Source organism: Spea bombifrons, chromosome 1, assembly GCF_027358695.1.
Source record: "Spea bombifrons isolate aSpeBom1 chromosome 1, aSpeBom1.2.pri, whole genome shotgun sequence".
NCBI lineage: Eukaryota > Metazoa > Chordata > Amphibia > Anura > Pelobatidae > Spea > Spea bombifrons.
Genome location: NC_071087.1, coordinates 130462332 through 130486542, shown reverse-complemented (window position 1 = coordinate 130486542; position 24211 = coordinate 130462332). Strand labels below are relative to the sequence as shown.

At 37.0% G+C, this 24211-nt stretch overlaps 1 protein-coding gene across 2 annotated transcripts in view; it reads left to right on the top strand.

The window, feature by feature from the left end:
- Positions 1–23204, top strand: part of MEGF10 (multiple EGF like domains 10) — a 60026-nt gene extending 36822 nt beyond the window's left edge. For both annotated transcript variants that reach the window (XM_053473763.1, XM_053473771.1), the window contains 18 exons: positions 194–314; positions 1468–1604; positions 2984–3196; positions 8127–8301; positions 9517–9637; positions 10256–10419; positions 10707–10809; positions 13531–13677; positions 14105–14239; positions 14518–14646; positions 15076–15204; positions 16342–16470; positions 17283–17411; positions 17839–18075; positions 18566–18693; positions 19301–19424; positions 20415–20621; positions 22694–23204. In XM_053473763.1, the coding sequence (XP_053329738.1) occupies positions 194–314; positions 1468–1604; positions 2984–3196; positions 8127–8301; positions 9517–9637; positions 10256–10419; positions 10707–10809; positions 13531–13677; positions 14105–14239; positions 14518–14646; positions 15076–15204; positions 16342–16470; positions 17283–17411; positions 17839–18075; positions 18566–18693; positions 19301–19424; positions 20415–20621; positions 22694–22851 (2686 nt within the window). In that variant the 3' untranslated portion in view covers positions 22852–23204. The remainder of the gene's footprint in view (positions 1–193; positions 315–1467; positions 1605–2983; positions 3197–8126; positions 8302–9516; positions 9638–10255; positions 10420–10706; positions 10810–13530; positions 13678–14104; positions 14240–14517; positions 14647–15075; positions 15205–16341; positions 16471–17282; positions 17412–17838; positions 18076–18565; positions 18694–19300; positions 19425–20414; positions 20622–22693) is intronic.
- Positions 23205–24211: the final 1007 nt, after the last annotated feature.

The following is a 24211-nucleotide window of genomic DNA, read 5'->3' as shown; positions in this document are numbered from 1 at the left end:
GCCCCTGGACTGATGACATCAGTCTTCCATAGTGGACTAGAAAATAACAAAACAGACTTAACACAAAAACAGCACATGTGCAAACTTGCCCATGCAAATAAATTATGACATCTCAGCATATCAAATATGGCATGGATCCAGCTAAATAGCACTGTATTATAATTAAGCTTATCATGTTTTCACATACTTCTAGCTGTGAAGACCTCTGCCCCCCTGGAAAACATGGTTCCCAGTGTGAAGAAAGGTGTCCATGCCAGAATGGGGGCGTTTGTCACCATGTCACTGGAGAATGTTCCTGCCCTGCTGGGTGGATGGTAAGCCATATGCTCTAATTATGGTAGTTTGTTTATAGTCAATAAAAAATAATTAACTAATTCAATCAATACCCTTTTTCTATCATGCTCAATGACCTTTTGTAAAAATAGTAATTAATTAGATGGCACAATAGTTCAGAGTGCTTTCTAAGACCCTTCACTGCCGGAAGGCCTTGAAATGATTTGTAATGTCAGAGAAGTGGATAATTGCATTTAAATCCAAAACTTAGGAGGCGGCATTTTGAAATATGTGCTTTTCATGGTCTTTTTTACAGTGTATTTAATTGTGTTTATTACGTCTCAGATACAAAAATCAAAGGATGGTATATTTTAAAATTAATAGCGCATTATTATGTATCTATTTGGATCTTACACAACCACCTGATACTAAAATCCCAAAATATTTACATAAGTACACAAGAAATCTGACTGCACTCCTCAGCAGTCAGATTTCATATATATATATATATATGTGTCAAAGAATAACTATATATATATATATATATATATATATATATATGTGTCAAAGTCTTTCAATGAGACAGACTCAAGATCCCAGAGCATATGGTGGGCCAAACATATGTCATTATACTCAGGCCAACTTGTTCCTGCTTTGGGCTAAGGACACAGAATCAGTCTGAAAGCCACACTAGGTGGTTTAAAAGATTGTTTTTTTCCAACTAGCCCGAATGATACCCAGAACAATGATGATCTATAGAACATTTTCTATGGTCTATTAACCAAGAATAGACCAGAGAAAATATGTTTGCCATATTCACTCAAGTATATGAAGGGCCAATGTTGCCCAGTCTCATGGAGATGGACAACTCTTAGAAGCAGGGTCATATGATGTTAACAATAACTCTCAGTTTGTATGTGTTTTGGGGAAAAGGACATTTCCTCCAACTGAAGGATGGATTAGAGGGAATGATCTCCTAATTATGATACAATTTTCATCATTACTGAAAATGAGAGCCTGTTTATTATTCTTTTGTTATTTGAGATGGTTATTCTGATATATATCTTATGTTTTAAAACACCAGTGTTGTGCTGTTGCCGTATAGATATTGGCTGAAAGGTTATAGTGTCAGGTGCTTAGAATAACTAGCAACTCAGCTTTCCAAACACATGCTCATACTCTGTTCCAATTTAGGGCACAGTCTGTGGCCAGCCATGCCCCGAGGGTCGCTACGGGAGAAATTGTACTCAAGAATGCCAATGTCACAACGGTGGGACTTGTGACTCTGCCACAGGACAATGCCATTGCAGCCCAGGATATAATGGAGAACGGTGAGAACACAAAAGACGACAGAAAGACTTGCTTTTAGCATATAATAAAATGTCTTGTGCTAGCCGAATGGGAGATTGTATTTATTGCCTTTTGTAAAAACACCCTTAGCATAGGATTAACATTCAGTTTTAAGGAATAGCCTGTGAATGAAGCAACCTCCCTTTATCGTTTCATAAACGTGAGTTTTATACCATTGTGAAAGCTCTTCTTTACAGATTCCTAGTATTTTTGACTTATTAAAGGGAGAGTGGAGCTGGTGTTTAATGTAAGCAATAGCCAATAACAGTGTTATAAATTATTGTAAAGAGTTTTAGACTTCTAAAATATTGCAAGTTAAATAATTATCAAACCTTTTCACTTAACAAATGTATAATAGTTATTTTTGCACCCTATCTATAAAGCATGTTAAAAGTATTTTAAAACATTTGATAAACATCCTTTCAAATGTGATCAATCGAGCGTAAAACAAAATGAGAATTTATTGTGTATGAAAATCTTTAAACAATGTGCAACATTTCTGGTAAGGAGCCCTCAAATAATTTGTGCTAGTGTGCCAGAATGATCACCTTTGAGGGAACACTACATTGTGATTGAATGATTAGAATAGATTGTCAGATCAACCCTCCAGAATGAATTGCACACTTTTTTTAAAAAAAAAAAATAGGCCAGTAGGGGAAAACTTGATTTGAGTATGTTCGCCAGGTTTATTTTATGATACATTAAGTTTCAATTATGTGAAGCCATTGATTTATTGCACACTTTACTTGGCGTCTTGAGGCCTGGGCTTCTGATAATAAATTGCTCTTGACAGCTGATCGCCAATGTGTAAATTGTTAATTAAATATGTATCAATCAGTTCATTTTTTGCCTTTTTTTTATCAAGTGTGTTTATATGGTTCCTGCGCTGCACATTGTTTTTAATAAAGCATAGACTTAATATACTTTAGCAAACCACTTCATTGTAGTCCTACTTCTAGCTTGTAACATCAGCTAGACATTCTTTTTAGATTCTATACTGGTGTAGTCTGTATACTAAGCGGCAAAGTTTATACACGGTATCTATAGTAAACATCCATTACATTTGGTAGAGTTTGGGCCACTCATGGATCCTTGCCAAGTCTAGATGTATACCGGGGGAACTTACTTATATTTCTCTGAAATGGTTAGATCATAGACCCCTTTTTTTTAGACAAGCTGCACAATTCTGATATATTCATCTGACATTACTTACGTTCTACACAACGTGGGGTTTAAAGAGTGTCTCAGTTTACCAAGACTCATAATTATAAAACCGAGACAGGGCTTCCTCAATGCTTGTCCTCTGGGGTTAATATATGAAAGCCTGCGTAACATGCCTTGTATTTTTAACTACTTCCAGGTGTCAAGATGAGTGTCCTGTTGGCTCATATGGAATAAACTGCGCACAGACCTGCCAGTGTGTTAATGGTGGGAAATGTTACCATATTAACGGGGCATGTCTCTGTGAACCTGGGTATACGGGACAATATTGTGAAACAAGACTGTGTCCGGAAGGGCTCTATGGGATGAAATGTGATAAAAGGTGCCCATGTCATATCAAGAACACACAGAGGTGAGTGATTAAGAGACAAAAGTGAATGGGATGTGGAAGCCGGTATTTAATATAAATAATAGAAACAATATTATAATTATAATATTATAACAGTATTATACATTCTGTATGAGTAACGTCTAGTTTTAATTCTAAGCTTGAAAACAGTTATGAAAATCACATAAAATATACTCCGTTTCTAAGTAAAATCATTTTGGTTTTACTCTCTTTTAATGCATTAGCTGTTAGATAGTTGGATATTTAGTCAGGAAAGTGTTTCATTTCAGTGGAGGCGGAAATGTTTTCTTTCTGAATCCTGTTTATTCATTTAGTTTTAAAAGCATTTCCAGGACTTGGTCTTATTCATAAAATTAGGAGAAAAGGAATTTGGTGTAAATAGTTGTCATGATGTGAAAATCATTAGCACTATTGACTTAGTAGCTGAGATTAATCATAGCGAGGACAAGAGTTAATGGTCTGCTCGCTCATCTCAGCTTTGAATAGATCTGACTAATTCAAACAAAATAACCCTGCAGTGTTCACCTCAAAAAATAAAATTGAACGTCCAGATATTATGCATGAAAAAACAAACACAATACAAAGTAAGGCCACTGAGGTTTTTTTGAAAAAGCCTGTCCCTGCAGGATGAGAAGTAATACATTTTTTGCTTTATTATGGGAAGCAGCGGTCATGCCATGGGTGTTGATTCAGTCACGTGGCGCTTGAGCTCCAGCACGAAATGGTTAGATGTTTCAGCACCATTTAGTATCTGGGAAAGTGAGGAAAAAAGGTATTTTGGTAATTAAAAGGCATCATTTAACTCCTCCCACAGTTACCTCAACTAAAAGCAGGAAGCATACTTAAGTATGCTCCCTGGACATGCTCAGTAGCAGTCCTGTTCTGATGTTCAGTTAGCATGCATATGATTGGCTGCTGCTATGCCCTTTGATTTCAGTGGGGCCATTCAACTAGAATGCATGTAGTAAAATTCTTCACGGTCCATGGAATATGGACTCCAGTGTGCATCAATAACAAATAATAATGTTGAGACTGGGCATGAACCTTTAATAATACTACATAACCAAATCCTTAGTGCCGTTAAATTTGCTTTTTAAAGTAAATGCCTCCATCCGTTCATAAAGAGCAAAGTGTGGAATTATGAATAAACACGTTCAGTGAGCATATGGCTGGCACATATGGTCAATTGAGTGTTAAATTAATTTGGAGACATTATTAAAGGCTTTCTACGGCTCGTTTTTTCTGTTGTTTATTAGATTTATTCTGAAATTACATTTTTTGACACTTAGTGTGTATTCTCATGAATAACGAGCCTATTGTGCCTTAATTAAGTGACAAATGCATTTTAGTGTGTGGAATTATCCGTGCTGGTTTAGAGATGTGTCGGATGAAGTGTGTTATGCTTCACAAAAAACTGTTTGGTAGTATGCCTGAAGTTGTGACAGATCTGTCATAACAATGTATTATACTGTTGGATTTCCATCTCAGTGCATTCGCTTCAATTATCATGCCAAATAAAGTAGCTGGGCTTTGTTTTAGGGTTGAGGTAGGGTGTAACATGCAAAACAATCACTTGGTATCAATGTTAGTTTAGAGCTATGTCAAGTAGGGTGGAAAAAACATAAAGCATCAGGACTCAGTGGTAAGAGGGGCCAATGTGCACGTATTGGGTCTACTACTATATGTCACTAATGCATATGACGGGTCTTATTCAAAGATCCATATTGTCTAATCTCCAAAAATCAGTGTCCAGCTTTTGTGATCAGTGGGCATCATGGGCAAGTTGAGAAGACCATCTGATCTCACCTAACTCGCCCACTGAGATGTGAACAGAGATGCGTCAATAAAAGAATGGCGTTCATTGAAATGCATATGCCCACTGCCAGTAGTGACAGCTCGCCAGATTGGTCTGTCGGTCTTGTTTTTTTTATCTTCTGTTAGTCGGATTGCTGAATATACTCACACTTGCAACGTTCCAACGCATTGTGTAATTAAGGATATTAAGTATGGCTGGAAAACCACTTTCACAAATACTTCTAGTGGTAAAGTGTCTGAGGTTCTACCACCAGTTATGTACAGTATTAATTACACTTACAGCCTACCCAAAAAGGTATTTGATGTAATGCATTATGTGTAATTTCGTACGGAAGCTACTGATTTTGGAATATGGTTATATGAGGAATCTCCAAAATTTATAATCACAAACTTCCTCCCTGCATTTTTTTGGGTGGAAATAAAAGATTTACATGGAAAAGCGAAATAAAATTATAATGAAGTGTTCCAATGTAAAAACCCAGAATGAATACCCTATAAAGCTATGTATTACAAGTTATTCTTTCAACATGATTTAAACATTTAAACCTGCACTAAACAAAGTGATTATGTATTTATATATTACTTTTATTTATGTATTTAAAATGATGACACAACATCTAGAGCTGTAATTTCAACCATATATGAAATATTTGAAATGTAAGTTTAATTGACTTAGTTGGAAGTAAGCAGGATGACTGTTACTTTGGTGTTTCTAAAAAAGAGACTGGCAAGTACTTCAAACACCAAATTTGCACTTAGAATTACTGGAAAAAAATCATTTTTTTCTATTTCTATGGTTTATATTGAAACAAAATATATTATTTCTCACTCAGTAGCTTCAGGGCCAAGAGTAACACTCAGTAGGGCAAAGGGTTAAACCTCAAAGCATCACCCCATCCCACTTTTGCTGCCTTTGCCAGCTGTAAGAGGCGGCAAGCTGGCTAGACAATAAATCCAGAGGGAACTCAATTTTCTTGAAATTAAGAGCGCGATTCCGTTTCTTCTGATTTTTAAAACGGTCAAAAGGAATACGGTCATACAGATTATTTTCAGGACATTTAGTGGCGTTCTTTGTGACGTTCGTGAATATGTTTTTGTTTTGTTTGCATTTCATTTTAATAACGTGTGCTAGAATATTGTTTTTTTTGTACATGAAATTGAAGAAATCTAGTTGTGGCAACAACTTTTCTGTATTTCCATGAGGTCAATATAAGGAGACATTCAGTTCACATAACGAGTTACTTTTTATTAATCCAGAGTTGTTATTGATCACATGACAGTGAGAAAATAATAATAATTTTGGAGATAAAAATGTTAACAAGGCAGTAAGCCCTAAATTATTATGTATTTGCTCTATTTAGTATTTCGTCCTGGCCCCTTCCTTAGGTTAGTAAATGGATCTGATAAGGATTAAGAAGCATTCTCACAGTACAGAACCGAACCCAACTGCATGGTACATTTTACTTGTCAGACAGCCTCAGGTTCTGGAGTCTGTGAGACGAGCAGATGCAGAGTCCACATAAACTGTGTAATGACTCTTTATTTTATGTCTTTATCATTTAAAAATATATGCATTTAAAGTCTTTGTAAAAATTCATCTGATCTTGGCAGAAAGACTGATTTGTGATGGTATCCAGGTTAGACCTGGTACTATACTACATTTAGCAGAATTGTCGGGCTTTTGGCTGTTCAGTTTTGTACTAAGTCTGGAATATTCGGCAATGTTATTAAGTTTGGGGACAAATAACGGTGTGTATGGAGCTCTTTGCCTGTGGTCATTCATGCAGTTTAAATTTTCTGCTATATCCACATGAAGACTTTACTGGGGGAATATGACAGAGAGCACTCATAAAACAACCTTCTCAGTGACAGGACATTTGGTTTGCTTCTTTAAACTTGTGTTGGAGTGCGTGTAATGATTCTGCAAGAGAAACTGGTACAAGGGTCCTATTGTGTTGGCTTCTTACATGTCTCTCTTAGCACAGCTGACCATGTCAGTTTGGTAAGTCGTAGCAGCTGCCTTGGCTGTTGTCTCAATGGAGTTGCTGTTGCAGGTAGGAACAGATGGTTGCCAGGTATGGGATGAAGGTTTATGGACTTCCATACAAAGGTCAACCTTTTTCACTGGTTAACAGAAGTTGGAAGCATTAGCCTGATTTATTGAGGACTACAGGAAGGCTTGAGGGTTGGGCATTTCTTCAACAATTATAAAGCTTGTTATAGTTATTTATATAATCCTATTTACACAGTATGACAAACCAAAACCAGAAAAGAAAGACAAACCATTCCATAAAGTAAAATAGGCTATTCTCATAAATTTCACATTTAAGGGAATGAGTGCTGGATAAACACAGAATGAGATAGCAGGTTAGGTGATTTTTTTCCGGTAGAGATGCATTATCAGCAGATGACAGTGGTCCTTCTAGTTATGGGTTTATCTGATATTGACACCTAAACATCATATTATATGTTTTAGGAAGAGCTGCACTTGGGGAGTTTTTCTTAGGTGACTGAATGGATCTCATGAAATCTAAGGGATTCAGCCATGCAGGATGTCTAGATAACCAAGGCTTTCCTTAAATCTTATCACATGGCTATATCACACATTAACATGTGATGTGGTCTGCCATTCCAGGCTACTTCTTCATTGTTTCTAGAGTAACCACCACAAAAGCAGCCCAGGACAGACATATCAATCATTTTTTCCTGGACACATATATTTTTACCATGCACTATATGGGAAGTATAAACTCACAGAAGGGTAGCAACAGACCTAGTTGAGACCTTCTAAAAGTTGGATGGTGTGTGAGAACAGTGTACACTTCTTTACTACAAAGTACACCATTTGATTTACCAGGCAGACACACACACACACAGAAACTTGGTAGATTGTAAATTGACCATGATTATTGCCTCTTTTAATTCAGTATCGTATTTGAGTCCTCTGAGCTTTGAAATATTGTTGCTATAATGATTATAAAGGTATGATAATTTGACAATACTTTGGCCACTTCTTTTGTCCTTGCACAGTGATTAGGGAAAACATAAATTCAGCCTTGGTGTCATATGCAGACTCTGAATCATTTGTTCATTTATCTCTTTCATGCTCTCCTTTCAGCTGTCATCCTATGTCTGGAGAATGTTCTTGTAAGCCTGGCTGGTCTGGTCTATACTGCAACGAGACCTGCTCTCCAGGCGTCTACGGAGAATCTTGTCAGCAGGTCTGCAGCTGCCAAAATGGGGCAGACTGTGATAGCGTGACTGGGAAATGCATCTGTGCCCCGGGTTTTACGGTAAATCAGGATTTAAGCCTTTTTATTTCCTATCCTTATGTTTTATAGGTTAGTTGGTATAGCCTGAATCCTAAGCGAGGATCATAACTGGAGCTAGACTATCACAAGCTAAAAGATGTGCTGATCATCCACTAAAAAGGGGGCCAACGTAACCAATTCATTACTGAAACAGAAGCCCCATAAGTGACTATTATTATCCTAGACTAAGCAACTAAAACTTGGATCCTAGAAAGTATTCTTTATCTGCTGCATTTCTGTTGCTTTGTATTTACTAAGCCAATATCCATGCAAAAGTAAAATATATAGCATAAACATACAATAAATATGTAATCAATGAAGTAGATGATGCACCAGTGAATTGTTAAAAAATGTATAATCATTTTAGAAAATGAAAATAGTGCCAGACTATTCAGTGTTCAGATTTTAACCGTAGTTAGTAACAAATGGCTAAGCCAATGAAAAATACAATCCTGTTCACATATTTGATAATATTTTTGTGTGTTTACATATAGTCTTGTAATGTTAGATATATACAAAGACTCTGTAAAGCCTTGGTCATCACTAAAGACATAATTCTATTCATTTTTTTGTTATTTTTGTAGCTTTCTGAAATTTACTAAGATAAATCGTCAATCACTAGGATTCTGCATAGAAAAAATTTAACTAAATGTAGACTAACAGAAAAAATCTGCAACTGTTTTATATAAAACTGTATATAAGTGATCTGTATAGATGTACATCGTTCAAAGGTTTGTGGTCACTTAGCTGTCCTCATGGAAAAAAAGACATTTCTAGCTGTGTAACACAATTGCAAAGGGGTTTTCTAATAGAGTGTCTATAAAGTGTCGGCAGATAAGAACCATTTCGCCTATCAAGTCTGCCCAACCTCTTATGAATCAAGATCAATTAGCCTTTTAAACTTAAACTTGGATTAGGGGATACAATTGGCCATTGGAACACAGGAGTCATGGTTGTTGATAAAGGGCCTCTGTACGCCTATGGAGATGTTCCATTAAAAATCTGCCATTTTGAGCTACAATAGTCATTTACAACATCTACACTGTATTTCCGATACATTTCATGAGATTTTAATAGACAAAATTTGGTTTTCTATCAAAAGCAAGGACATTTCTTAGTGACCCCAAACTTTTGAATGGCAGTGCATATACTCTTACTTTTCACTTTAATCAACTCATAAACACTGATTATTTTCAGGGTGTGGATTGCGCCAAACCTTGCCCACTAGGGACATATGGCAGTAACTGTTCGTCTGTGTGCGTGTGTAAGAACAATGCAGTTTGCTCTGCGGTGGATGGTTCTTGCACCTGTAAAGCAGGTAGGATTTGAACTTTCATTTAGACTAGTATATTTTCCATTACAAAATGATTAGGTTTTGTATGTACAATCCCCTATGTAAAAACATATCACATAGATAAAGTGTGACCGAACATCATCTCCAAAGAAAGTAACATATAAACTCACAAAATATGACCGGAAACACCCAGTTAAGACTCAGATTGGCTGAGCAGGGACTGATTAGTCAAATGTTTTATGGTAAACTGCCCATAGGAGAACTGCACCTTATTAGTTAGTATTATTATTTATTATTTTTATTATTATTATTATCAGTGTAATGTTTGATAAATATTTTTTATAAATAACTTTATAAATTAATTTATTTTATAAATATTGTTTTTTTTTATTATATCCTGTTAAAATATAGAACTGCTTATGTTATGCCAACAAAATATTTATATACTTTTTTTATATAATTTTTCTTTTAGAATAATTTTATCTAACTTTGTAAATTGAACAAGATTAACTCATTGCATTTCATATTTAAATGACTGAAATTAGTTTAATAAATTAGAGGTTTTTACTGGAGCCAATACTTAGTGATAAAACTAGTTTTTATGAAAAAAACAATGTGTAACCTATCTCACTCCTTGACTAGGATGGCATGGCGTAGATTGCTCCATTAACTGCCCCAGAGGTTACTGGGGTCTGGGCTGTAATCTGACGTGTCAGTGCCTTAACGGAGGAGCCTGTAATGCACTGGATGGGACATGTACCTGCTCCCCTGGCTGGAGGGGGGTCAAATGTGAACTTCCTTGCCAGGTAAAAATAACTTAATTTAATATCATTATGAGAGATAATTTGGGAACGTCATTCTATAATAAAAATCATTAATCGGGTGTTTTATGGAAGAAGTAATATATCCGTACATGATACTGCAGGTATGTTATACTTTTTTGAATGTACATGGGCTAGGCATAAAGCTCCTAAATCTAAAGATAAGACTAAGGACTGATTGGGGTTTCAGCCTTTAAAGGAAAAAATGGGCAGACTAAATGGGTCGAATGTTTGCTGCTGTCATGATTAACGTATACCTATTTATTGTCCAGGATGGTACCTATGGAATGAATTGCATTGAACGCTGCGACTGCAGTCATGCCGACGGTTGTCACCCTGCTACTGGTTACTGCCGATGCCTGGCAGGCTGGGCCGGTAAGTGTTTGCTTTATGGTTCCCAACTTTGTTAGAGTTACATGATAAAGCAATAGAAGCTTTCTGCCAGCTGTGGAGGACATCATTAATCCATGCCAATGCTAAAAGGACATAAACGTATTTTGATGTTATTTTGATGGAAGCAGCCATCTTAATGTTGTTTTTTCTTGTGATTTGCATGATTATTCCTGCTAATTATGTTATCGCTCTACTGCTGTTAAGTTGCTGATTGTTGATGATTACTTTGGGTAGCCTTTGTAAGGGTGGAGTGAGGAAAGGGAGATATCTTCAGGACATGTAGTGGAAGGGATATGTTAGTTGTACTTGTTTCTTCCTTCCATACGGGATCTCAAAAACAATTTTGGTTGTTTTAATCCCCTTTAACGTATCTATGGATCTATTTAAATGTATTTACTGGCTGTAAGCATTTTTTAACAGGGAAGTCCTGTGAAAAGGTTAATATTATTATTTGAGCAACTAATATAAATCCATATTCAGTAATGTATTATAACGTGGAAGAAAAGTGGATTTTATCTATTTTTTTCCCCAATAATCACCATGTAGGTCAGCATTATAGGTGGTCATAAGATAGCTGTACAACTACCACACTAAACAGGTTGTTGATGACAAGAATAATAAAGTCCCTTGCTCTATAGACTTTTATGAGTCAGAGGGTCCCTTTGGGTTATTAAGGCCATGACATTCAGTTGTTTACAGCAAGGTAGCGTACTAAGGACTTAGTGTGTTTCTCTAGAATATTGGGCTAAGATAGCAGACATAAAAACAGATATATCACAAAAATGCAGCTGTCTTAAGCCATTATGTTATGCGAACACTAGAATTCTTATAAAACACAACTCTCTAACTTGTTTGTAATGTGATATTAGTAATAAAAATGGTGAGAGCTCCCCTTTAAGTTTTACTCCTTCAGCTCCGGATAGAGAGGAAATAATAATGACACAAGTTCACTGGAATAATGCGCCAGGCATTAAATACATGAGTATTTCTTTTGAGCTGTTTAGTGAAGTTTTATCATGAGCCTTCAGTAATTGCCTAGCAACTTGTGCTGACCATCAAAGGCCTCTTTGTCCCGAGTCCTGGCAAAACATTCCTGCACCAATCTCCTTATCAACATCAAAACAGACCAAAATTCGTCACAAAACCTTCCTCTCGATGAAGTGGAGCTAAACCTTACCGAAATAATTTAATTCAGATAACAGGCGAAAGACGCCTGCGTGCAGATTGATGTATATGCGATAAATAAACATGTTTAAAGACTCTGTGCTTTTTGTCAGGTTTCTGTAATTTACTAAACTTGCGGATCTGTCAACATTTCTCTTTTACACAAAAGAAACTAATGATCTATTCAGCTGTCAGGCATCTTTGATTGCTATTGCGGAGGAGACACAATACGATGTGGGATGCTGGCTAGCATGTGATGCGCAGGCTAACTGTTAATATTATGAATATGGCATTATGTCGTCCAATCTACATTCTACCCCGTTCTTGTCCCTAGTGCTAAAAAGCACCACCATTTGAAATTAATATATTTAAAAGCAAGTTGATATCAACAATTAAAAGTTTAGGTTTTAGTTCCTCTTCTTGTTCAGGTATTACTGGTCAGGTGGGAGACCTTGAATGAGCTTCTGTGGTGGTCAGATGACAGGATTTCCAAGCTTTTTGTGGGCACTGTATTGTTATATTTGTTATGTTCTTAACCTGTAATCTGCTCAGTGCCAATTAGAAATTAACCCCTGTCTATCTAGAGGAAGTAATTTAGCTGTAAAAAGAAAAGCAGCTTATATTGCGGAAGACGGTACGGCAGCATTAGTTGCTTGCTTGAATAGAAATCCCAGAACAGGACAGCTAGGCTTATATATTTATAAACTAGGTTTAAGATTTTAAAGAGGGAGTCGGGTTTAAATAATCTCACCAATAAGGTGTGCTATTTCTCATGTCTGTGGACGAGTGGAATTGGCAGTGTTTCTATGGCCATCCGTTTAGATTTTTCAAGCAGCTTAAAGCAAACATAACATAACTAGAAAACTAGAAGTCACTCGAGCTACGCCAGCTTAAGTAATTTCATTAATTCATTATTCTAGATATGGTTGCTTGTGATATTCTATATAAACCTGAATCTGGGTGAAATTAATGGTGACGCAGTTCATATATGTCATTACAGTTAATATTGTCAATAAAATGGCTTCCTCTTACTATAGTCCTTCAGTTTTTGGAACTTATATATATATTATACTTTTTGCACAATATCATGGGAAGAAATATGATGTGTCTTAAATGTCGGTATGTTGCCTTTTTTTTTTTAGCTCTTAAGAATTGTATTCATTAAGACGAGTTACTAAGTTCTAGTGGCTAAACTCGGCAGATACAATTAAGCAGTTTCTCTTGTTTGCTTAATTGCTAAATTTCTGTATTAGGATCTCACTGAGTTAAACTGGCAACTGCACCCCGGTCACAGCAGTGATTATGCAAGGTGCCAATTTTGAGGTTAAAAGCGTGATGTGAATACAGAGCTTAGTGTCATCATTTCTGCATAATTTATATGTCAATTTAGGTAACCTTTATATTACAAAAATGGAATGACCTTTGAAGCATGTTACAATGATAACAATACAATGTTCAGTACATGATATGTAAATATATAAGATTTTTCTGATGTGTTGTATTTTTCTGTATTATAACATGAATTTGTCATATTAACAGGTATGCATTGTGACAGTGTGTGTCCCGGAGGACACTGGGGACCAAACTGCTCACTATCCTGTAACTGTAAAAATGGAGCATCCTGCTCCCCAGATGATGGCGTCTGTGAATGTGCTCCTGGCTACCGAGGGACTACGTGCCAAAGATGTAAGCGTCCACTAGTACACCATTATCCCATCTTTGAACGACAATATTTGTTCCTGTAGTAGGGAGGAGAATATTAGCCCTGGACCAGGGGTGGGCACAATAGGGTGGCCCTGCTAGAATGTTTTGGGGGGAAGAGGGGGCAAGTGCATCCATTTATATATACCTATCTTACTAAGGCAAGGTAAGGTACAACTACATTTGTATATTGAGGAGATGACCAAATGCAATCATCTCAAAGATTTGCTTCTGTGACACATACAACAGCTTAAATACAAGACATTTTGAATGTAAAGAATGGTCAGATTGGTCAGATTTCCAAACCCTTTGTAGGGTACACATTGGTTCATTTGTTATGAGCGCATTAGTATTCCATTCAGCATAAATAATGAATTACCCCTAAAGAATGATTATCCATATGTATTTTCAGTGTGTTCCCAAGGGTTCTATGGTCATCGATGCAGCCAAGCTTGCCCTCAATGTGTCCACAGCAATGGCCCATGCCATCATGTCACTGGCCAGTGTGACTGTCTGCCAGGCTTTATGGGGTCACTTTGCAATGAAGGTAAGGAAACTGACTACAGAGAGTTATTAATAATAATAACCTTGCAAACACCTAAATGTGATCATAAGGCTGTTGTTATAAACCCACTCTCTGCTATTGTTTCAGTCTTAAGGCCTGTATTTTAGTAGCTGAAATAATCTATCATTGGGTTCTATCTCCGGTATCGTGGTAGTCTATAAGAGAATTAGTATTTCCAAATACTTTTTGCATGTTAGCCCTAAGGAGGTAGAACAGTTGGCTGTATAGATAAAATGCAATAATACCATGTCCCTAATTAGTTTGTCCCAGTGGACGCTTTGGGAAAAACTGCGCTGGAACTTGCACTTGCACCAATAATGGGACCTGCAACCCAATAGATGGCTCCTGTCAGTGTTACCCTGGTTGGATTGGCAGCGATTGCTCACAGCGTAAGTGTTTTGTTTTTTTATATTAAAATATATGTTTTGTAATCTTTACGACGGGAAGACTATTTTGCCAAGAAAAGACATATTACCAAACAGTATTTGTCTGGTGTTGTCTTGGTGACAGGAAGAAACATCATTAAACTAGTACTGCCTAAAAGATGATGTCACTTGGAGTAATGAATAGCAAGCAATTAACGAGGAACGAGAAATTAGAACACAAAGGAGTTTAGTTGATGGCTGGAATTTCCGTGGTTATTAAAATCTGCTGAAAGTAATTTGACATGCTATTCCAATAAGAGTGTAGCCATCAGCAGAAACTTTTCACTTGGGTTCCTTGGTTGTTATTGTCGTTTTCCATTGTGGATTTGATTTCGTATTATATTTGCAAAATGATTCTGAAACATAGTCTAATAGTTCCTTGCTTTGTTTCAGCGTGCCCTCCTGGCCATTGGGGGCCGAACTGCATTCACACCTGTAACTGCCATAATGGAGCCCACTGCAGCGCATATGATGGAGAGTGCAAATGTTCTCCTGGCTGGACAGGACTCTACTGTACTCAACGTAAGTTTTTATTGCAGCCGTAGGATGGTTCATACTCTGGACAAGATACTTTTAAAGGTCTTTTCACTTCTGGAGTTTATTCACTAAGCTGTGATATTGTGGGTGTGTTAAAACACACGCAAAGGAGTAAAGATAGCCCTGTGTAAAGCCTTAATAAATCAGTTAACCATTATTGGATGGCAAACTGCCCTTTCTATTGTATGATGAAGTTGGTGAGTTGAAGTGTTTCAGCTCACTTTAGTGAATAAACTTATCTGATCCCTGCTATATGTAAAAAATCAATCAGCACTAAATTCTAAAACTTCAATGGTGTTGGAAAGTACACATAATCAGAACAGGACATATTGTTAGATGAAGCCAACAGATCCATCATACTTCTACTCCTGGCGAATCGGGGCCAGAGCTTGGGAGGTACAATGACACTCAAACTAGCAGCGGTACTGTGAATGCTCACAATTGTGCGCATGCGCAGGATGTGTACCACCAAGCTCTACCTCAGTGGCAAAATTGGAACTGCCTCAGGCAAAGTGGGACACTTGGGAGGCATATGTTCTCATTGTTCAATGGAAAATCCAAGCTTGTTCATGATTGTAAGCAGACTGTCTAGAAGTATGTTAAGATGCCAGTATTGGGTGAAGTGGTTCATTATTCATATGAAAAGTCAGTTAGAAATTAAGGTACTGAGGGGACACGGTCTTTATCTGGCTAATATTGCTTCAAATAAAACCATTTATTTTCAACATTAGTACAATGTTTAATCTATAAAAAGTATTATAATCTATAATATTGGACAATATAAATGTTTACTATGATAACAAAATACATACTGTTGCATAGATTTATTAGACATATATCTGCATATTCTGTTTACAAAATTGGGAAAGAAAAAAATTATATAAAAAATGAAAAAAAATAACCAGGAAAAGTGCTTCCAGCTTTGGTACAAAGATCTCATGGAAAATTGGTGGTATTCCATCTCAGATGTGTCAGAAGATTCCACTTCCATGTGTCCGAATTCTGTAATGTTTCTCCACATAAATTACGAATCTATTTAAATAACGTGACTTGGAAACATCCCATAGTTGTCTGTATTTGCAGTTTGGTAACTAATGGTGACCCCTTCTTGACTCTTCATAGGGTGTCCTTTAGGTTACTTTGGAAAAGAATGTGCCCGAATATGTCAGTGCCAGAATGGTGCTGACTGCGATCATATTAGTGGCCAGTGTACCTGCCGCACAGGATTCATGGGGAAGCACTGTGAAATGAGTGAGTATGCAAACATCATACTATATGTTATCCTTAATCTTATGGACCCAGCAATAAATCCTCATTTACTTTGTACATGCTGGTTACTCGTGGGATATACAGTATATCTGAGCAGTTATAAGCCAAATCATACGTGCATTCTAAGTACCTTAAATGTGAATGTAATGTATGTAATGAATGTAATGTGAATGTAAAACATCCATAAGATTTTTTTTAAGAGCATTTTTAAGGATACATCATAGCTGGGAACTCTCTGGATTTGGCATCCTGCTTGCCTTTTCCTATGCTTTGTGCATTGCCTGCTTTAAGTTCTCCAAAATAATTACACATAAGTCCATCTTTTCAGTTCTCACTGACAGAACCCCCAAATGCTATATTTTGCCTTTGGATTTTTACATTCTAGATGCATGATTTTACATATATTAGTGTTAATCTGCAATTGCCCCACTCTAGACAATTCTTCTAACTTAGTTAAATCATTAGCCATTTGGCTTATTCCACTAGACCTTAGTATTGTCTGTAGAAAGGCATACCTTACCTTTAAGACCTTCTGTAATATCACTAATAAAGTATTAAAAAGGTCTAGGTCCCAGTACTGATCCTTTAGGTACCCCACTAGAATTTAGTCTTCTGTGAGGGACAGTGTCAGATAGGCTACATCTACTGCTCCTTCCTAATCTTTTATTTTAGCTAGCCAGTCAAAAATAAATTAGGTCAGTTTGACAAGATATCCCTGCAGTAAACCCACAGAAGATAAATATAATAAGTTCCATTAATATGGAACATATCTGAATTTGTCTTTTTTATTTCAGAATGTACCCCAGGAACTTATGGATATGGCTGTCGGCAAGTGTGTGATTGTCTTAACAATTCCATATGTGACCACATCACAGGGACCTGCTACTGTAACCCCGGTTGGAAAGGTGCAAGATGTGATCAAGGTACAATTTGGCGTTTGATGTAGGCTGACAACTAACACAAATTGGAAAAAAATTAAAAAAAAAAGAAAAAAGACACTGTCCTCGGTTTCTGCTCTGAACATTTCCTTGGGACGTGATTCGGTTCCAGTTCCTGTGTCACCAGGGTCACAATGGAAGCATAAAGTAGCCTGGCCAATTAAAGCTCACATGCCCACATGACTAGTAATGATGAAACGGACACCTAATGTTGCATTATTGATAGTCTAGTGTGAATGTGAATACGATTACCTAGAAATATTAATGTCACACCTATCACCGCTATAGCCACACTGTTACTATGAGAGTAAGAACGAGTAATATTGTCGATCGGTTTCAGTTGAAATGTCTCAGACAGTTCCCTTTGCATCCAGTGCCTGTTCCCTAAACCCATTTTTGTATTTCCTTGTAGCCGTAACAATTGTGGTAGGAAACTTAAACAGCCTTAGCCGGACTAGCACTGCCATTCCTGCCGATTCTTACCAGATTGGTGCAATTGCTGGGATCATTATCTTGGTCCTGCTTGTCCTATTCCTGCTTGCACTCTTCATCATCTATAGACACAAGCAAAAAGGCAAAGAGACAGCGATGCCTGTGGTATCTTATGCTCCTGCGGTGCGAGTCCTGAGTACAGACTATACAATTGCTGGTAAGAAGCCTTTGGGTCTTCCATTTGTATCCATGTTTTATGTGACATCATGTGAGATGTATCCCTCCGTCAATTTATTATTTTACTACTTTTTCATTGGACTGTTGATTACATTATTTAGAATGTGACCTACCCTTCCTCAAAGTTAGACAAAAAAGTAAAGGAACTTAAATAGGAATCCCCTGTCCATTCAGACGGAAGTGTAATAGTGACAACAATGTTCAATTTTAATGGACCTTGCCTGAATTAGCTTTTTTATATTGCTTGTTTGAATAAAATTGCATAAATAAGCAAGTATACGAGACAAAAGCTAAAATCGTTAATATTGTGACATAAATTATATTTGTATTTATATACATTGCCTAATTGATAAAATAAAGGGGTCCAACGTAGCAGATAGATCTAACATGAATTAAGTCACGTCTTGAAATCAAGCTTAAAATGTGTAGTCACAGTATTGTAATTTGTGTTTTGTATTTTTGCTTTTCAGATACCCTTCCGCACAGCAATGGCGGAAACCCAAACAGTCAGTACTTTTCTAACCCAAGCTATCACACATTGACCCAATGTACAACAGGGCCTCACGTCAACAGCATGGATCGAATGATTGTTTCAAAGGTAAAATCATGTATAAAATTGCTTTGCATGCACCTTTGTTTCAGGAGGTTATCAGGGCCGATTTGTCCTAGGCCAGCGCTGAAAAAAAGGAGGCAGATCCATTGTCTGCCACCTGTTTTGATGAGGGATCAGAGGTTCTTGTGGTTGTTGCATTGCTTGACTGTGAAAAGTACCATTATATAAATGTGATATTGCATTTATATTTACATTTATATTAAGCTGTGTAATAACAGAGAAGCAAATTATAGCAATCTATGGCAAGACAAAGGTCTCTGCTGAATAGGGGCACCATGTGTTTAATGCTGGGTTGCTGGTGGTGGATGGACGCTGCTCCACAATTATACAGTATGACCTATTCGATGTTATCCTACTGTGGTCTTAAGTAGATTGTTTTCCCCGTCCTCCAGAGACTCTATAGTACTGTCCAGTTTTTCATCATCTAATTATTTCTGTGTACAAAACAGAATATCGTCCCTTAACCATGATTTTAGGATAGGTGTTCCCTGTTAACATCAGAAATTAACAATTCATGTGTTCTTTTATTTTCACATTTAGTGTGATAAAAAAAAAAATTAACATTTTCTTCTTTCCTACATTCTGTATGCAGTCAAAAAGCAGCCAGCTCTTTGTGAATCTTAAAAACATAGATCCGGGAAAGAGATCCCACACTATTGATTATACCGGTACCCTACCAGCAGGCTGGAAGCAAGGGGGATATCCCCACGAGCATGGTAATTATGTTTATGGCTGTCTACTTTTTTGAGTTGTGAGTAATGAATTTGAGTCCAGCCACAGATCTAGATAGTCGTGTGGAGAGAATAATTTATTCAGGCCCACCTTATGAGTGAACCTTTACCAACCATACTTCATATAATGACATAAATTACATTGTCCACTAGAGAGGTACCTGGTGGCATTATAAAAAGGTACTTGGGATGTCTGCTGCAGAAGAGCCTGGGGACTAACCTATGGTGTAAACCTACATCTTGTTAATAACTAAGTTGTTGTTACGTAGGTCAGTCTACTAGAACAGTTAAGATAGGTGTTCCACAAAACAGCAATTACTCATGCCATAAAGGTATGACATTTTGAAGAAGGCCAATGTGCTTTGTAGCTTTACTAAGACTTTTATGACTTTTTGGTAACCACGTACTGAGGCATGGTAAAGAAATCCTAGAAAAAAGGAACATCAGGTGAGGAAAGAAGGATTTGGGTCTCAAAGAGACAATTGAATAGCTTGTGAGGTATGGATATTGTCTGCGCAAGTAAAGATAATGAAATGTTTTCGAAAAGCAAAGCACCTTCAAAGAGAAAGCGATAAATTTTACTGGCCAACACAGAAAGACATAAGCTTTCTGGACCTCATAGGTCTTTTGTTTGCACTGGAAAAAAAGACTTCTGAGGTCATGCAAGCTTATTTGACCCTATATTTCTTTCTGTAGGCCCAGTGCCATTTTCTGCTGCAGACCCCAAGAAGATGAGCTATTTCCTTTTCTCCTTATTGAATGTAATTTTGAGAAGAAGTCTCTATTATATATCATCAAAACTTTAAGCTAGTTTGTGTTATTTAGTTCTTTAGTTTCTTATTTAGTTTTCTTTGCATATTCTTGGGTTAGGAGGTAAGCTTACTCTTTCTAAATATAACATACAGATGCAATATAACTGAATAACAAAATTTGTGCTAGAATAAGTGAACAATGTGTTTTTATTTTTATTTTCAGGGTTACTAAAAAACTCATCATACAGCGTTAGTACTTGCTCATTAAGTAGTTCTGAAAATCCATACGCTACCATCAAGGACCCCCCAGTACTTCTCCCAAAAAACACGGAGTGCGGATATGTGGAAATGAAGTCTCCGGCTCGCAGAGATTCTGCCTATGCAGAGATCAGTAATACGAGTTTGGCCAACAAGAATGTTTATGAAGTTGGTAAGTGGTTAAGACGCAAGTCAACTAAAACAAAATGTGACCGTTCGGAATATTGTAGTATTCGTTAGCTGATGTGGGGGTTCAATCATTGGCAAGTGACTCGTTATTATAATTGAAAGGTGTCATTAGGCTCTATGCTGATTGAACGGATTAAAACAAACAAAACTGTGCCCTAATTACTAAGGTTTTCATAAAATAGTCTAAATTTGTATCTCAATGGATTAAACCAACTGGATTATGTGATGATGGCTAGCTTCCCTCTACTTAACATCATATCACATAGGGATGTTACAGAAAACATACCCTTGGGAATACCCATCCACGTCTAAACATTGTTGTAGACCAATGACATTTTAGCTGCTGTGGACTACAACTCCCACAATCCTGGCAACACATGATGTAGCTTTTATGTTCCAAAGCACCATGTTCTTATACTAGGAAACGAAATTAACATGTCAAATGAAACATCTCAAAATGATTGGGAATTAAAAACAACTCACGCTGACAACAGGGTCTCTCCCAGCTCTGACTACTCTCCCCATCTAAAAATGGTTATACATGCACACAACGTTGGGCCGCACTTACTATTGTGTACAGTTATATTTTGTATTGTTTTATTGCAGCTTGTTAACTCTCAAAAAGGGTTCCCCAAACGGTAAGGAAAAAAAACACCACTTTTGCTGTGTGTGTAAGGGCTTTATAATTTAGCTTTTGCTTCATTTATTTTTTTCTTTTATCATACTTGTTTTCACAATAAGATTGGCGTTTGGCGTAAACTACTGGTGTCTTCTACGTATAATGCGTGAATTATTTGCGTGTTACCACACTTATGGTAAAACGACTGCGGCTGAATGTGAATGCTTATGTGTGATATTAATAGAGAGGAGCAGGTATAGTACTGTATATTATAGGCCCATTACAGCCTGGGAATGGGTCATAAGCAGGGAGAGAGCTTCTTGCTACACTTTCTCCAGCTACATCGGAAGTGATTGCCGACTATGGCAGCTCGATAACGGCCCATTTCAATCAGGGCTCATCTCTTCATTGAGCACCTTTAACTCATGGTATAAAGATGATTTGGAAGACACAAGGCTATACAATACATGAGTTTGATATTAGATACCTCTGCAACCAGCAAAGAAATTGGTTGCCTTTCAGGGACTAGTGCTGGCCTCTTTTTAGCCAAGGTTACTGTTCTTTTACCCCACTGGATTTGCCACACACTCACATTTGGGCGAAACGCGTTAGGTAGTTAGTGTTTGTAAACTATTTTATTAAAACTATGTTGACTGTACCTGCTCTTTCTGTACTGCGAACCATTGCTCACATCAGATAAATATTGTATTTGTTTTTTTTTCTTTTTCTGAACATTAGGGGACATTGTTCAGTGGATAGCTGCGGTCTTTTGCCCACTCTTTCTCTTTTCCTTTCTCTTAACAACTGGCGCAAGCTTATGCCGAATTTCTCCAAATTAGAATCAAAAATTAAAAAATAACCATTTTGATGTATGGATTATTATTTTGAATCACAAAAGAATATACTGGTCGGGGTCTTAAAAAGGCTCCACGGTTGATAAATTGCCTCAGAATAACCTCTGGAGCTCAAAGTTGTGGCTTAGTATATTTTCTCTCAGCGCTTGATGGATCAAGTTAACGATCTACTACTTATGAACCGAATTGATCATATTGATGCTTGCAAAATAGAAAACACACATCCATTTCCCAAAACATCAGTAACCTTTCTGTGTGCTTCTTTAAGACTAGACCTGAGTGTGAGAACTTTCAATTAATTACGGACACATTCAAGACATGGGCAGGCTTTCCTCTGTAATTAGCCTAAATAATGAGTGCACTTTCTGCCTGCTGTGCAGAATGGGGCTTGTCACGTATTCCAAAATGCTATTAGCCCAGTTAACCCCGTCTTTGCAAGATGTGAGTAAAGCCAAGCTGCATGATATATTTATATATATATATATATATATATATACAGCCTTACATTATTAGAAAAACATTTTACTATTGATATTTTACCGATTTTGTTAATAGCAACTCATACGTTTTGTCTTCTTGCAGAACCCACTGTGAGTGTCGTTCAAGGAGCTTTCGGTAACAACGGTAAAATCAGCCAGGATCTCTATGACCTTCCAAAGAACAGTCACATTCCATGTCACTATGACTTGCTACCTGTCCGAGACAGCTCCTCCACGGATAAAGATTCCACTGCCGAATGACATGAGCAATCCAAAAAAAGTGAACAGCATATATTCAGCTGATTCCTACGGAATGATATGCTGGAATTCACTCAATGGATGATCGAGGTGACTACTGGTTTCTATACTGACTATACCAGAGTGTTTGGAGAGAGGTTCTTTGCCCAATGACAGAGGGCAAAAGTGGACTTTTTTCAAGAAGACAATCTCCAAACCCATTGAGACCCTTGAATATGTAGTATATACATACTCCTTTTTATGCTTTATTTTTTAGTGGCCATAATCTCAGTCACTGAAATGTTTAACACAATAACACTTACCTTGAAGTGTGAGATATCCGTTTTCCCATTAATTTTCTTGATGATAAACCCAAATTCCTAAAAAAACACGTACCCAGTTAGTTGTCTAGAGTGGGTGAACAAACCAAGGAGATTTTTATGTGACTGCAAAGGACTGTTATTGCATTCTAGGGGTATACCTATTCCTGTGGTTTTGATTTTATTTCTACCAGATAACTAAACAAGAATTACAAACACCGTATTAATGCAATACATTCACATCTGTACATACGCAGAACTGTGCGGAAGCGGTTGGGGACATTTTAGACAGTTTGATAGTACAGCTTAATTTGTTATGTTTATAAAGCATTTTGCCTTCTGGAAGTCAAGAATGACCTACTGCTGTATCGAGGATCTCTCTGGCTAGGCATCAGTGAATCCCATCGAGCTCAAGCACCTGAAAGAAGTGCGTCTGATTGTCCTTGAATTTCTTTCTTCCTCCTTTTATCACCGTCAAACATTTTCAATTTGTAAAAGAATGTGCATATATGTAATAATATTGACTAGTTGGTTATTAATACCCAGGCCTGATGATGATTTTTGTACCCTTCTTGGTTCTGTAGTCAGGCACTGCAGAAGAGGCAGAGACCACTGTCAATGGTATTCTCGGTTACTATTTAATAGCCTAAAAAGAATTGAGATTCCAATTCAATGGAAATAACATCAGTTTCATTGTTGGGTAATGCAATTTTCTTTTTAAATGATGTTGAAATGTAATCAAAAAGAAAATAGTTTATGGAGCAATAATTGGTAAAGAAGGGGACCACCATGCCAGTGAGCCCCCAATTTCTTAGGATGCCAAAATTCTCTTTGTGAGGCTTTTCATGATTCCCTCATTTCTTTTGTCTGTTAGGAAGCTAGGTGCATATCAGTGACTGTTGTGTATAGAAATTATGTGGTTTTTTGTTGTTCTTATTGCTTGTTGAGTGGATGTGTACTGAAAGGTGGTTGTGGTGAGAATAGCCCTTTAATTGCCAGAGGGGGGGGATGAGAAAAATTAGAATACCATCTCAAGTGCCCCTAGTAAAAGAATAGTTGATGCT